Source organism: Heterodontus francisci, chromosome 27 (assembly GCF_036365525.1).
Source record: "Heterodontus francisci isolate sHetFra1 chromosome 27, sHetFra1.hap1, whole genome shotgun sequence".
In the NCBI taxonomy this organism is placed as follows: Eukaryota; Metazoa; Chordata; class Chondrichthyes; order Heterodontiformes; family Heterodontidae; genus Heterodontus; species Heterodontus francisci.
Genome location: NC_090397.1, coordinates 49,263,056 through 49,277,644, shown reverse-complemented (window position 1 = coordinate 49,277,644; position 14,589 = coordinate 49,263,056). Strand labels below are relative to the sequence as shown.

Below are 14,589 nucleotides of genomic sequence, written 5' to 3'. Positions count from 1 at the left end.
ATCAGTTTCAATTGGCTGAAAAATAAAAGATGTCAGTATTCCTGCTGACCAATCAGTGACTGGCATGGAGTGGAAACCACAGGAATGTTCTGTGAGCTACACATGAGATTGCACAACGTGGCACTGTAACTGCTCAGTGAGAAATGGAAACTGCAGTCACGGTTCCTGACCCAGTCATCAACTTGGAGAGAATGTAGGAATCATTGGCAGCTTTCAAAAAGGTGCTGGGTCAATGTCTGCTCAGAAGGGGATTGTGGGATGGGGGGATAATTGAATTGTTCAATGTTTTCCAGGGGCAGAACAGAATGTTCCCTAAACAAACAGGTGGTGTGGGAGGGAGTCCATGATGGAATGATGAGAGCCGGACCTTGAATGGAGTGGGATTGATGGGCCGAATGGCCTTTTCTGACTGCACATTGTCTCCTGTTCCAATGAATGGGTTTACATTTTCACTGCACCCAGTACACAGATCAGATCCTTCCACACATCCTCCAATCACTTCTCACTCCACAGACACAACAAGTGGTTTCTTAAACCCATTTGTACCCTCAGATTCAAAGTCCTCCCCTGGTAACTCCCACAACTCCTCAGCCTTGATTTTACAATCTCCTGCTGGGGGCAAGGAGCCAGTGTGGGTCGTGAAATCGGGAACATAAACCCTCCTGTTTCAAACGCTTTTTGTCTCATTTCAGGGTGAAAACATTTGCTGACTTAACAACTACATTGGTGCTCAGTACATTGGCTCATCTCCCACAGACTAAAATGAGTCAGTCATGTAAAATACAATTGCCAGTGTAACCATCACATACTCTGGTCAGTCAGAGGAACATAGTTCATTAGGAACTAGAGTACGTCATTCAGCCCCTCAAATCTGCTCCAGCATTTAATTAGATCACAGCTGATCTGTACCTCAATCTGAACCCCTCAGTCTCCACTACTCTGAGAAATAGATATCACATGTTAATGTAACCCGGCCTCATAATTTAACCCTCTAAGCCCCAGTGTCATTCCAGTGAAATTGACTTCACCCACTCAAGACCACGATATCCCTCCTGAGTTGTGGTGGCCAAAAGTGAACTCAGAATTCCAAAAGGGGTCTGACCAAGACTCTGTATAACTGAAGCAAGAGAGGACTTTTGGAGTTTGATAAAGAGGCTTGCAGGGTTACAACACTGTTGGTTCAGGGAACGCTCTGTTTTGTCCCTGAAAAGACATCAAGCAGTTCCATTATTCCCCCTCTCTCAATCCCAATTCTGAACAGACACCTGAACAACTCCTTTTTGAAAGCTGTCTATGATTCCGAATTGACCCTGTTCTTTTCCAAATGGGTTCAATCTCACTGCAGTCAGTGCATGAAGGAGACCTTCCACCCCAGTGAGAAACACGGGGAATTGATAGGGTTCAGATCTATTACAAAAGGGATTGGAGGAATGGCATAGATATTCTCCTGTTTTTGTATTCTTTTATATTCGGTGTCCTCGCCTCCATATAATGGTCACCACATCGTAAATGGGATCTTGGGTTCTGATGAACTGTCATCAACCTAAAGAATTTCTCAGGATTTTCTGTTGGTGAAGGGGGTGTCGACGTCCGGAAAAAGCAACGTGAAGAGCCCAGCAACGCCTCTTCTGTAGTGGGAGGGCGCTGAATCGAGTGACAATTCGGCACTTAGGTGCTCAGCGGCGGGCCTTCCACAGGATCAAGGACCCCGGTGCTGGAAGTCCTGCTCTTGGCGAGCCGCCAGCCAATCTCACTGGAGTGGAAGGTCTCCTTCATGCACTGACTGCAGTGAGATTGAACCCGTTTGGAAAAGAACAGGGTCAATTCAGAATCATTGACAGCTTTCAAAATGGAGTTGTTCAGGTGTCTGTTGAGAAGTGAGATTGAGAGATGGGGAATAATGGAACGATTTGATGGATTTTCAGGGACAAAACAGAACTTTCACTGAACCAACAGTGTTGTAACCCTGCAAGCCTCTTCATCAAACTCCAAAAGTCCTCTCTTGCTTCAGTTGGCAGATCTTCCACTGAGTGGTGCCACTGCGGAGGCGATGGCTGCTGCTGGAGGAGCACTTACCTGAGGCCCAGGAGCGTCGCTGGACCCAGGCCACTGGTAGGTTGGTGGGGAAGGGTTTTCCATTGTGGGAGTCATGGGGGAGGTGGGTGTAGATGGGTTGGTAGCAAGGGCAGGGGGATGGCTCTCAGGGTGTCTGCACCCCTTCCTGATGTTGTCCCTAGTTCAGGCTCTAAGTGCCTTTGAAAGAGGAATACCTCCGACCTGCCCCCTCCCCCCCACCCACCCCACTAAGAACCAGAAACAACCCATAGGGTTTTTCATGCTGTATTTCTCATGCGGCAAGAGGAAAACCCACCACACAGCTACTTGCAGCAGCGGTGGGATGTGGCAGTAAATAGGGCATTAATTGACTGGTTAATGGCCTCAATTGGCAGTGAGGTCTTCCCTCCCCAGACTTAATTTTAGCAGAAGCGGGAAGATGACGGGAACTCCCTCACCACCATTCCACCCGATTTTATGCGCTCTCCACCTTCAACCCCACCACGGGCTGAGCATAAAACTCCCCCCATTAACTCTGTTTTTCTCTCCACAGATGCGGGCTGACCTGCTGAGTATTTCCATTATTTTCTACTTTTGTTTCATAAATGTTCTCATTGAGAATATCGATCAAATCATAATATCACAAATGTATTCTCTTACAAGTTGATGACTGGGTCAGGAACTGTGACTGCAGTTTCCATTTCTCACTGAACAGTTACAGTGCCACGTTGTACAATCTCATGTGTAGCTCACAGAACATTCCTGTGGTTTCCACTCCATCCTGTTCTGAGCTGCCAGTCACTGATTGGTCAAGAGTAATACTGATATCATTTATTTTCCAGCCAATTGGATCTGATTTCAATGGTTCCAAAGGTCTCCACAATCTGTGAATTTATATATTTACAGTAACACTTGAAACCTCATCACATCAGACAAATGGGAGAGAGAGAGGTAGGAATGGGAGCAGGAAATCTTCACTTTTAATTTGAAACTTTGACACTAATGTTGAATCTTTTTGTTGTGTTTCAGGTTTGAGGAAAGGATCTTCACTGCAGACATGATGCTGGTGATGGTTTTGGTGCTGAGTGAATTGCTCGTCAGTGATGTGACAGGTAGGGTCAATTAAACATGATGTGTGAGGACAGGTTAGTGCTGAGAGGTGAGGAGTTAGAGGATTACCTGCTGTGTAAATTAAAGGGAACAGGAAGAGGCAGCACCTGGAGGAATGTCCTAAAATGGGCAATTATCAACCTTCACAAATCTTCAATATTATACCGAGTACAATCTCACTCTCTGCTCATTCCCAACAGCCTTTAAAATTCCTGTCAATTTAATCAAAATCTCCTACTCACGCCCCATGACATTTAATATCTCACCCAAACTAATTCCACTCCCCTACTCAATCCCTATTCCCTCCAATAATCTATTTTTAAGGAACTGTATATTTCCCTTTTTAAAGAATTGATGGGCTCTGCTTCAACATCAGTTTGTGACAGAGAATTCCACAATGTCACCATTTATTGTGGAGAAATATTCTCTGAAATTCCACGGCCCGCAGTGTGGACAGTGATGCTGGGATTGTGCCCAACTGTGTCCTCCAGCATTGACCCTGCCCTGGAGTAAGGGTGTGGTCAGCGGGAGGCCCCTCATTAGCATGGAGTCAGTGGGCAATGGTGAATACAAAGAGGTTGTCTCAGGCTCCACTCTGCCCACAAAATGGGCACCTACTGCATCCAGATTTTTTCCCACTTCCTTCCCCTTCACAATCATTCTTGTGTCCCCTTCAGCCGCCAGTACTCAAACTTCCAGGCTGTTTCTCCAGCCTGGATTCCCTGCCCCCAATGAACCGGATCCTGTGTCCTGATCCTGTCGAGTTACAGCTGGAATGTGTCGGGAAGCTGTGCCAGTTTGCGAATGTTGTTTATTATTAATTTGTGTCCCTCATTATTGTTCCGCCCGAGGTGGAAGGAGTGTACTGTCTTTCACTAGTTCCACTTCTTCACAGCATTTATTTAAATGTTTGCACAGTTACCGATACGGCCAATTATATACTCTATTTTATTTCAGAATAAAATCTCACCTGTTCATAACACTTTATTCTGCATCCCAAATATGAATAGAGTACAGTCCCCGGGATCTTTTTGCAGCCGTTCTTTTCAAGCGGCATCAAGAATTCATTTGGAAGGCTTTCCAGGAGAAATGTGACATCTGGCGTTTCAGCTATCACACATTGGATTGTGCAGGGTTTCTCAGAGAGGTGGAAAAATGATAAGTTGGGTGTTTCTCTCTTAGCAGGCTGACCTCAACAGACTCAAAACTGTATTCAAAATGAAACCAACTATTGACCACCATAAATTTTGACATGTCACTTCTCCGTAAACAACTCCAATAGGAACACATGCAGCATTCAGTAAATGTTGTTTTTAAACAGAAAGCTCAAGTCCTTTCAATTACCTTTTTTTAAAAAAAAACAATGTCCAGCATCTCTGGAATTGCATCAGCCCCAAATCAATCCATGTTCACAAACTTCAACCACGAGTCCTCAAAAAAATTAAAAATTAGCAGCACTTTCAAAGCATTATCCTCCCAATGAACTGGAGAAATGAATTCAGTGAATTTGTCACTTGGTGTTGAGTCCACATGACAGGATTTTAAAAAGAACATAAAAAATAGGAGAACGAGGAGGCCATTCAGCCCCTTGATCCTGCTTCACCATTCAAAAAAGTAACGGCTGATCTGATACATCAGCTACATCTTTCCACATTATCCCCATATCCCTGGATTCCCTTAGTATCCAAAAGACATTGTTTTCTGGCCTGCGTATACTCAATGACTGAGCATGCACAGTTCTCTGGGGTAGACAATTCCAAAGTATTACTTCTGTTTCAGTGAAGACATTTCTCCTCATCTCAGTCTTAAATTACCAACCCTTTATTCTGGGACTGTACCCCTCGTTATGGACTCCGTAGCCAGGAGAAACATCCTCCCAGCATCTACCCTGTCAAACCCTTTTAGAATTTTTAAGGTTCAGTGAGATCAGCTCTCATTCTTCTGAACTCCAGACAGTATAGGTCTTGTCTATACAATCTCTCCTCATAGGACAACCCCCTCATCTCAGGAATCAGTCTGATGAATCTTCATTGTACACCGCTGAATGCAACTATATCCTTCCTTATCTACGAAGGCCAAAACTGGACACAGTAGTCCACATATGGTCTCATCAAGGCCTTATACAATTACAGAAAGTCCTCTATGGTTAAGTATTTGTCTGCTCCTGTTTTCTGATGCAGGGATTGTGATTCGTGATATGCCCCCACCTGGTCTCACGGAGTGAGATGGGAACAGGTGGTCGGGGTGTTCCACCCATGGAGACTGGCCCAGAGGACCTGGCAACAGTACAGCAAGAAGTTCATTGACCTCACTTGGGTGGTCGAGATGAGTGAACGCATCCTCAAGGATATCTCATAGCCATTGCAACACCAACCCGTCACGCTGCTCAATGCATCACACTTCCATCACTCACCCATCAGCTGTCCCTCACACTCAGGACTCAGGTCTAACATTCAGATACTTCACCTCACCCTCATTCCTTCCAATGATGCCAACCTCACACCCACCTCTCACTGCCTCCACATACCTCCAGCTATTCAGCTGAGGCAGGAGCATCAACCAAACACAGTGCAACACAATCACTGACATTCTTCCCTCTCTCCTACAAGACAAGGTGGCAAATAATCAAATGGAACAAAGCTGAACTGGTGATGGACAGACACGTCTGCATCATTTAATCCCTATGGAGAGACAGTGCTCCACATCACAGGAACAACTGCAACAGAATCCATTGCATCTGGTGTTGCTGAGAACGTTCTGGTTCCTGCCTTATGCCTCTTTTCAACTCCCACCTCACCCTCATCCTGCTAATGGTGTGACCATGGACCTCTTGCTTTCCATGCCACCCCCATACCCTCACCCCAATCCTTCTCCTCCTCTGATTTCATTTCTCACACACCCAAGAACTGCCTTGTGCTCAATCACAGCAGCCTCAGGAGGAAAGACAAGACCAGCATCACACCACTAACGCAGAAGCTCCGACACGTGAGCTGCTGCTTGCTGCCACAGCTCAGATACTGGCACTGAGCGTATCCTTGAGGGTAATATAGAGTCAGGATCTGCACGTGGTGAGTCACCGAGCACGAGGGGGCTGCAGCCAGACCAGGGTGAAAGGATATTTGGTGTGCCAGCTCACCAGAAGGCAAGGTCACACATTAGTTCTGCTACAGGGGACTCACATGAGGATTTCAATGATGCAACATACAGGGGAATGCTGATATCAATGTACCCGAGATGCTGGAGGCCTTGGGCCTGCCAGAGACCCTCCAGTCAATGTCAAGGAGTATGGAGGAGTTTAGCCAACAGCATCACACTGAGCTTGGAGACCATCCTTTCCAATGTGGAAGTGGTGGCCAACTCCATGACTGCAATTGCAGACCCAGCTATGATGCAGCATCTGGTGGCTACTGTCTCAGCTTTCACTGCAGCATTGGTACAAGATACCCAATGTCTCAGAGCTGCAGTGAAAGCTCAGACAGAGGTCATCAGATCCATGCTTGCTGCCATGTAAGCTCAGACTGCTGCCATCATGGCTGCAGATCTCAGTGCTGAACTGGGTATGCAGGTTCTCGTGGTAGTCCAGAAATCTCTCCTCCAATAGATGATCAGAATTGGAAAGACATCACCCCAGGGGAGTGACAGTGACACAGTGGAACACGAATCTACTGTCCTCACTCAGGATGACAGCATTTGTTCTCCCACCACTGGCACTCTGCCACTGCTCTTACCTGTGCCTCTCAGCCAGCCAGGTCAAACTGTTGCCACCCATGCTGAGTTGGTGCAGTCCGAAGCTGGGCCTTCTAGGGCCAGAGATACACCAGGGTGTCATGTCAGACCATCTGCAATCTGTCTCAATGAAAGTCAGCAGCCTTCCACCAGGCATGCTGCAGCCATTGGGGTAGCACTGTGCAGGAACAATAAGCCAGGCAAACACACCCACAAGACAGGCACTAAGGGAATGCACAAGGATGAATAATTCATTTATGATTGTATAATTAGATGTGTTGTTGGATAAAGAAGTGATGAAATGATTATCGTTGGTGCCTTTTGTTGCAGGCTCTTGGCCAAGAGGACACTGTGACCGGGTATCCCAGATAAATGGGAACGTGGGGAATAGTGGAGCCATGAGAGTGAAACATGATCTCCTAAGGGAATTGGAGTCTGAGTAGGTGCTCCAGGACAGCCTATCCAAAGCGAAGCATTTACAGATGACTCCTCCTGCCTCTTATCATTTCGCCTTGTCCTCTTCCTCCTTCTTCCTCCTCCTCTTCTTCCTTCTCCTGAGGTTGCCTCTGGAGGCCTAGTTGCAATGACTGCACCCTCATTGTTGGGATGTTGTGGAGGACACAGTAAACCACCACGGAATATTGATACCTGCTCTGGAGAGTACAGTGAGTGGTACAGGTATGGAAACCACTGCTTAAACATGCCAAGGGTCTGCCCCACATTGTTTCTGGTGGCAGTGTGGATCACATTGTACACCCATTGTTCTCACCTGGATGGGTGGCAGAGGGGTTCATAGTCACACACCAACTGCACAGTAATGGAGTGGTAGCCTTTGTGGTTTCTGTACATCTTCTCATTGACATCGAGGGCCCACAGAGCCATGTGCCATGGGTCTCTGTACCATTGAAAATCCTGTTGTCCTGGCAATCCACGTGCCTGCACATCCTGCTTCTCTGTGCTGAGGGAGAAAATGATTAAATTTATCTCCTCGCATTCAGGGCCTCAATCACTTCCCCAATGCAGTAATGGGCGATGTATTGGGAGATGTTCATCATGTCACCTGCTCCTGCCTGGAATGATCTGGTTGTGTGGAAGTTGAGGGTGACGGTGACCTTGATGGACATTGTCAGCATCATCCTAGCCCTGGGGTGAGGCTGCAGGTCCTGTTGAAGGTGATGGCACAGTTTTATGACCACCTCCTTATTGAACCTGAGGCCCCTCAGGCTTTGCTCCTGGCTGAGGTGGAGGTGGGGGAAGTGCTTCCTGAAAACCCATGTTGGTTCGGACCTTCTGTGGAGTGGCTCCTGCTCCTCCCTCTGCACAGAGCTTCCCCTCTCTGCAGCCTCTGCTCCATTTGCTCATTTTGGAGACCCAGAGGCACTGCAAGTGCAGCCCACATACCTGCTGCAGACTTGGTGTGGACTGGTGACCAAATACTCTGCCCTCCCTGTATGGATGTATCAACTCCCTAGAACACATTCAAAAACAATCCACAGTCCTTGCTCCAGCAGATATCAGTCAAAAGCACCTCCCCTAAATGTTGACTGACTGTCCCTTTAAATAGCACAAGTTGGGGGGCCCTGGTACAGCTGAGCTCATGTTCAGCTGAGAATGATTAGCACAGGTCTTTGTTGATTATTTACCGAGTAAAACTAACATGAGCTCATAACTGGGAGCAGCCATGTCGGACACTTTTATTTACACTTCCCACCAGGGAGGGCAGCAGAGAGGCAGTATACAAAATATATTACAGGATACCGCTATCTTCACTGGCCCCACATGGTCCAAGTTTCAAAACAGTGCATCAAATCAGCTGGGCCAGTTGATTGGTGTCACAGTCTGAGCATTCCTGTTGTTTCTGGCACATGCACAGCATGCCCAGGCTACCACCTTTCCCAGCATGGGCACTGTGTGTGCTGTGCCGGAAGTGGCTGGAAGAGCTGTGCACATTATTTGTTCAGCTCAGGGTTTCCATAGTGCCAGCACCAGCAGCAATAAATATAGGGGACTCTATAGTCAGGGGCACAGATAGGCTTCTGTAGACGTGAAAGAGACTCCAGGATGGTATGTTGCCTCCCTGGTGCCAGGGTCAAGGATGTCTCTGAACAGACAGGGGGCATTCTGAAGGGGGAGGGTGAACAGCCAGAGGTTGTGGTACACATCGGTACCAACGACATAGGCAGGAAGAGTAACGAGATCCTGCAGGGGGAGATTAGGGAGTTAGGTAGAAAGTTAAAAGACAGGACCTCTAGGGTTGTAATCTCGGGATTACTCCCTGTGCCACAAGCCAGTGAGGCTAGAAATAGGAAGATAGTGCAGCTAAACATGTGGCTGAACAGCTGGTGTAGAAGGGAGGGTTTCAGATATCTGGACCATTGGGATCTCTTCAGGGACAGGTGGGACCTGTACAAGAAGGACGGGTTGCATCTAAACTGGAGGGGCATAAATATCCTGGCTGCGAGGTTTGCGAGCATCACTTGGGAGGGTTTAAACTAGTGTGGCAGGGGGTGAGAACCAGAGCAGTAGGACAGCAAGTGAAATAAATGAGGGGGAACCAGTAAATAAAGCCAGTAAGACTAAGAGGAAAAGCAGGCAGGGAGATGTTGTGGAGCACAGCGGGACTGGTGGTCTGATGTGCATTTGTTTCAATGCGAGAAGTATAACAGGTAAGGCAGATGAACATAGAGCTTGGATTAGTACTTGGAACTATGATGTTGTTGCTATTACAGAGACGTGGTTGCGGGAAGGACAGGATTGGCAGCAAAATGTTCCAGGATTTAGAAGCTTCAGGCGGGATAGAGGGGGATGTAAAAGGGGTGGGGGAGTTGCATTAATGGTTAAGGAGAATATCACAGCTGTACTGCGGGAGGACACCTCGGAGGGATCATGCAGCGAGGCAATATGGGTAGAGCTCAGGAATAGGAAGGGTGCAGTCACGATGTTGGGGGTTTACTACAGGCCTCCCAACAGCCAACGTGAGGGAGAGGAGCAGATATGTAGACAGATTTTGGAAAGATGTAAAGGTAACAGGGTTGCAGTGGTGGGTGATTTTAACTTCCCCTCTTTTGACCGTGACTCACTTAGTGCTAAGGGCTTGGATGGGGCAGAATTTGGAAGGAACATCCAGGAGGGCTTCTTGAAACAATATGTAGATAGTCCAACTAGGGATGGGGCTGTACTGGACCTGGTATTGGGGAATGAGCCCGGCCAGGTGGTCAAAGTTTCAGTCGGGCAGCATTTCGGGAACAGTGACCATAATTCCATAAGTTTTAAGGTACTTGTGGATAAGGACAAGAGTAGTCCTCGGGTGAAGGTGCTAAATTGGGGGAAGGCTAATTATAACAATATTAGGCAGGAACTGAAGAATTTATATTGGGGGCGGCTGTTTGAGGGTAAATCAACATCTGACATGTGGGAGTCTTTCAAACGTCAGTTGATTAGAATCCAGGACCGGCATGTTCCTGTGAGGAAGAAGGATAAGTTTGGCAAGTTTCGGGAACCTTGGATAACGTTGGAGATTGTGAGCCTAGTCAAAAAGAAAAAGGAAGCATTCATAAAGGCTGGAAGGCTAGGAACAGACAAATCCCTTGAGGAATATAAAGACAGTGGGAAGGAACTTAAGCAAGGAGTCAGGAGGGCTAAAAGGGGTCATGAAAAGTCATTGGCAAACAGGATTAAGGAAAATCCCAAGGCTTTTTATACGTATATAAAGAGCAAGAGGGTAACCAGGGTAAGGGTTGGCCCACTCAAGGACAGAGAAGGGAATCTATGTGTGGAGCCAGAGGAAATGGGCGAGATACTAAATGAGTACTTTGCATCAGTATTCACCAAAGAGAAGGACTTGGTGGATGATGAGCCTAGGGAAGGGAGTGTAGTTAGTCTCAGTCATTTCGTTATCAAAAAGGAGGAGGTGTTGGGTGTCTTGCAAAGCATTAAGGTAGATAAGTCCCCAGGGCCTGATGGAATCTACTCCAGAATACTGAGGGAGGCAAGGGAAGAAATTGCTGGGGCCTTGACAGAAATCTTTGTATCCTCATTGGCTACAGGTGAGGTCCTTTGTTTAAGAAGGGTAGCAAGGATAATCCAGGGAATTATAGGCCGGTGAGCCTTACGTCAGTGGTAGGGAAATTATGAGAGAGGATTTTTCGGGACAGGGTTTACTCCCATTTGGAAACCAACGAACTTATTAGCAAGAGGCAGCATGGTTTTGTGAAGGGGAGGTCGTGTCCCACCAATTTGATTGAGTTTTTTGAGGAAGTGACAAAGATGATTGATGAAGGAAGGGCAGTGGATGTTATCTATGTGGACTTCAGTAAAGCCTTTGACAAGGTCCCTCAAGGCAGACTGGTACAAAAGGTGAAGTCAAACGGGATCAGAGGTGAGCTGGCAAGATGGATACAGAACTGGCTCAGTCGTAGAAGACAGAGGGTTGCAGTGGAAGGGTGCTTTTCTGAATGGAGGGATGTGACTAGTGGTGTTCCGCAGGGATCAGTGCTGGGATCTTTGCTGTTTGTAGTATATATAAATGATTTGGAGGAAAATGTAGCTGGTCTGATTAGTAGGTTTGTGGGCGACACAAAGGTTGGTGGAGTTGCGGATAATGATGAGGATTTTCAGAGGACATAGCAGGATATAGATCGGTTGGAGACTTGGGTGGAGAAATGGCAGATGGAGTTTAATCCGGACAAATGTGAGGGAATGCATTTTGGAAGGTCTAATGCAGGTGGGAAGTATACAGTAAATGGCAGAACCCTCAGGAGTATTGACAGGCAGAGAGATCTGGGCATACAGGTCCACAGGTCACTGAAAGTGGCAACGCAGGTGGATAAGGTAGTCAAGAAGGCATACGGCATGCTTGCCTTCATCGGTCGGGGCATAGAGTATAAAAATTGGCAAGTCATGCTGCAGCTGTGCAGAACTTTAGTTAGGCCACACTTAGAATATTGCGCGCAATTCTGGTCGCCACACTACCAGAAGGACGTGGAGGCTTTGGAGAGGGTACAGAAGAGGTTTACCAGGATGTTGCCTGGTCTGGAGGGCATTAGTTATGAGGAGAGGTTGGATAAACTCGGATTGTTTTCACTGGAATGACGGAGGTGGAGGGGCGACATGATAGAGGTTTATAAAGTTATGAGCGGCATGGACGGAGTGGATAGTCAGAAGCTTTTTCCCTGGGTGGAAGAGTCAGTTACTGGGGGACATAGGTTTCAGGTGAGAGGGGCAAAGTTTAGAGGGGATGTGCGAGGCAAGTTCTTTACACAGAGGGTGGTGAGTGCCAGGAACTTACTGCCGGGGGAGGTGGTGGAAGCAGGTACGATAGCGACGTTTAAGAGGCATCTTGACAAATACATGGATAGGATGGGAATAGAGGGATACGATCCCCGGAAGAGCAGAAGGTTTTAGTTTAGACAGGCATCAATATCGGCGCAGGCTTGGAGGGCCGAATGGCCTGTTCCTGTGCTGTACTGTTCTTTGTTCTTTGTTCTTTGAGACAAATTTCACGTTCCATTACTCCTTTACTACAATCCCTTTGTATAAAAAGGCCAATGTACCATTTGCTTTCCTAATTCCTTGCTGTACTTACTGTGATTTGGGTACAAGAACACTTAGAACTATCTAAATAGCAACATTTCCAAGTCTCTCATCATTTAGACAATATTCTACTTTTTTAATTTTCCTACCAAAGTGAATAACTGCACATTTATCCACATTATATTCCATCTGTCACATTCTTGACCGATCACTTAACCAGTCTAACTCCATTTATGGCCTCTTTAATACAATGTTTCCTGCATTACATCAGTGACTAAACTTCAAAAAGTACTTAATTAGCTGTCAAGCACTTTGGGATTTCCAGTGATCATGAAAGGAGCTATATAAATGCAGTGTTTCTGTTGTTCTTTCATTCTTTTGTTTGTTTTGCTTCCTCTTCACAGTTTACTTTCCCACCTAACTTTGTCTTGTGAGCAAACGTGGATACATTACACTCAGTTCCCTCATCTAAGTCATTGATACAGATTATAAATAGCTGAGGACCAGGCACTGATCCTTACAGGACCTCACTAGTGAGTCACAGCCTGCCAACCTGAATGTGATGGATACAGATGATAAGGTCCAGGAGATTTGTCACCATTTCGACCCATTTTAAGACCTCACTTACTTAGGTTCCGATCCAAGATATTGACAAATTACAAAAAATGAGCTCTGCTTAAAGAGTTAACGTTTACTTAAACTGATTCAAAACCACAGAGATTACACCAAATGTCTCAGAAAAAGTTTCACAAAGAATTACATATATGATCCACCAGAGACAAATGACTTGGTTGTTGAACTTAAGTTCTGGGTAACTGGCCAAGTCACCCGATTCCAACTACCATGCGGATTATCTTTTTGCAATATCTCTTATCGCCTTTTTCAGGGGTGGACCGAGGTTATTAGGTTGACAGGACCTTATTGTCCTATAAAAGTTATTCTTAGTACAAAATGTCCAATGGTACGTCAAGTTCCTTTTTTAAACTATGGGGTAAAAGCTCACTTTTAACTTACTTTACACCTTCCATTCCCTGCTCTAGCCTTTGCACGTACAGCATGGTCAGGACTACATTCCTTATCTCTTTCTGTTTTCCATGACCAGTCCATAACTGTCTCAAATACCACCTTCAACCTTCAGGCCTACTTTCAAAGACTTCATTATTCATATTTGCCTGTATCAATTATTTATGCTCAAAGTTGTTCAATGTGGCCATCCAATATCAGGCTATTGAAACGTAAAGGGCTGAATTTTCATCACAGAAGCGGGAAACAGAGCTGGATTTGTTTTTTGGTCGTAAAATCACCTCCAGTGGGAAAGCGATTCAAATTAAGATTTTCATGGGGGTGAACCCTTATTTGATATGGAGATGGATTTTCTGTCCAGTTAGAACCAGTGGAGGCAGGAACACAGGTATGTGGGTGAAGTGTGGGACAGATTTAGACTCCCCTCAGCAGCCATCACTGAGGCTGTTGGCTGTCCCAAGGGAGAAATCTGCTGATTTGTACCAAAGCCTTTCACAGCACCAGAGTGAAGTGAGATGTCACAGGAGAGCTGGATGCCTGACATCTGGGGTAGGGCTGCCCCTCGCTTCATCGATGCCAACCTGGATCTAATGAGACCATGAGGGACAGGAAAGAGGTCCTCATCCTAGAGGGTGGCAAAAGGAGACCACCTTATTGTGCATCAGAGGCACCTCTCTGTTCAGCATCATCTCCCTCCACCTCCAATTCCTCCTCCTCTCACACCTCCTGCTCCTCCTTCTCCTCAGAGAATCAGTCTCATTCCAGGGCCTCACTGTCCTCAAGATCCACACCTCTCTGGATGGCCATGTTCTGCAAAGTGCAGCAGAGCATCACAATGACAGAGATTCATGCAGGAGGGTATTGGAGGGTGCCACCCGACCAGTTGAAGAAACAGAATCGAATCTTCAGAAGCCTGATAGTCTGTTTAATGGTTGTTCTACTGAGCAAGTGGCATTGGTTGGATCACCTCTGTGTCTTTGTCTGCAGGCTTTCATGAAGGGTTAGTAACCATGTCTTCAAAGGATATCCCTACTCCCTAGGATCCATCCACACACTTGGTGTTTGGAGTGAAGATCTGAGGCAGGGTTGATTGGCAGAGGATGAAGGAGTCATGGAAGCTGCCGGGAAAGTGAGTGCACACAT

General features: G+C 46.5%; 1 protein-coding gene across 1 annotated transcript in view; it reads left to right on the top strand.

Annotated features, from left to right (window-relative positions):
• The first annotated feature begins 2,972 nt into the window (after positions 1-2,972).
• LOC137385015 (lectin-like) overlaps positions 2,973-14,589 on the top strand; it is a 78,081-nt gene continuing 66,464 nt past the window's right edge. The window contains exons 1-2 of the mRNA XM_068059751.1: positions 2,973-3,006; positions 3,085-3,167. Coding sequence (XP_067915852.1) covers positions 3,113-3,167 — 55 coding nt within the window. The 5' untranslated portion in view covers positions 2,973-3,006; positions 3,085-3,112. The remainder of the gene's footprint in view (positions 3,007-3,084; positions 3,168-14,589) is intronic.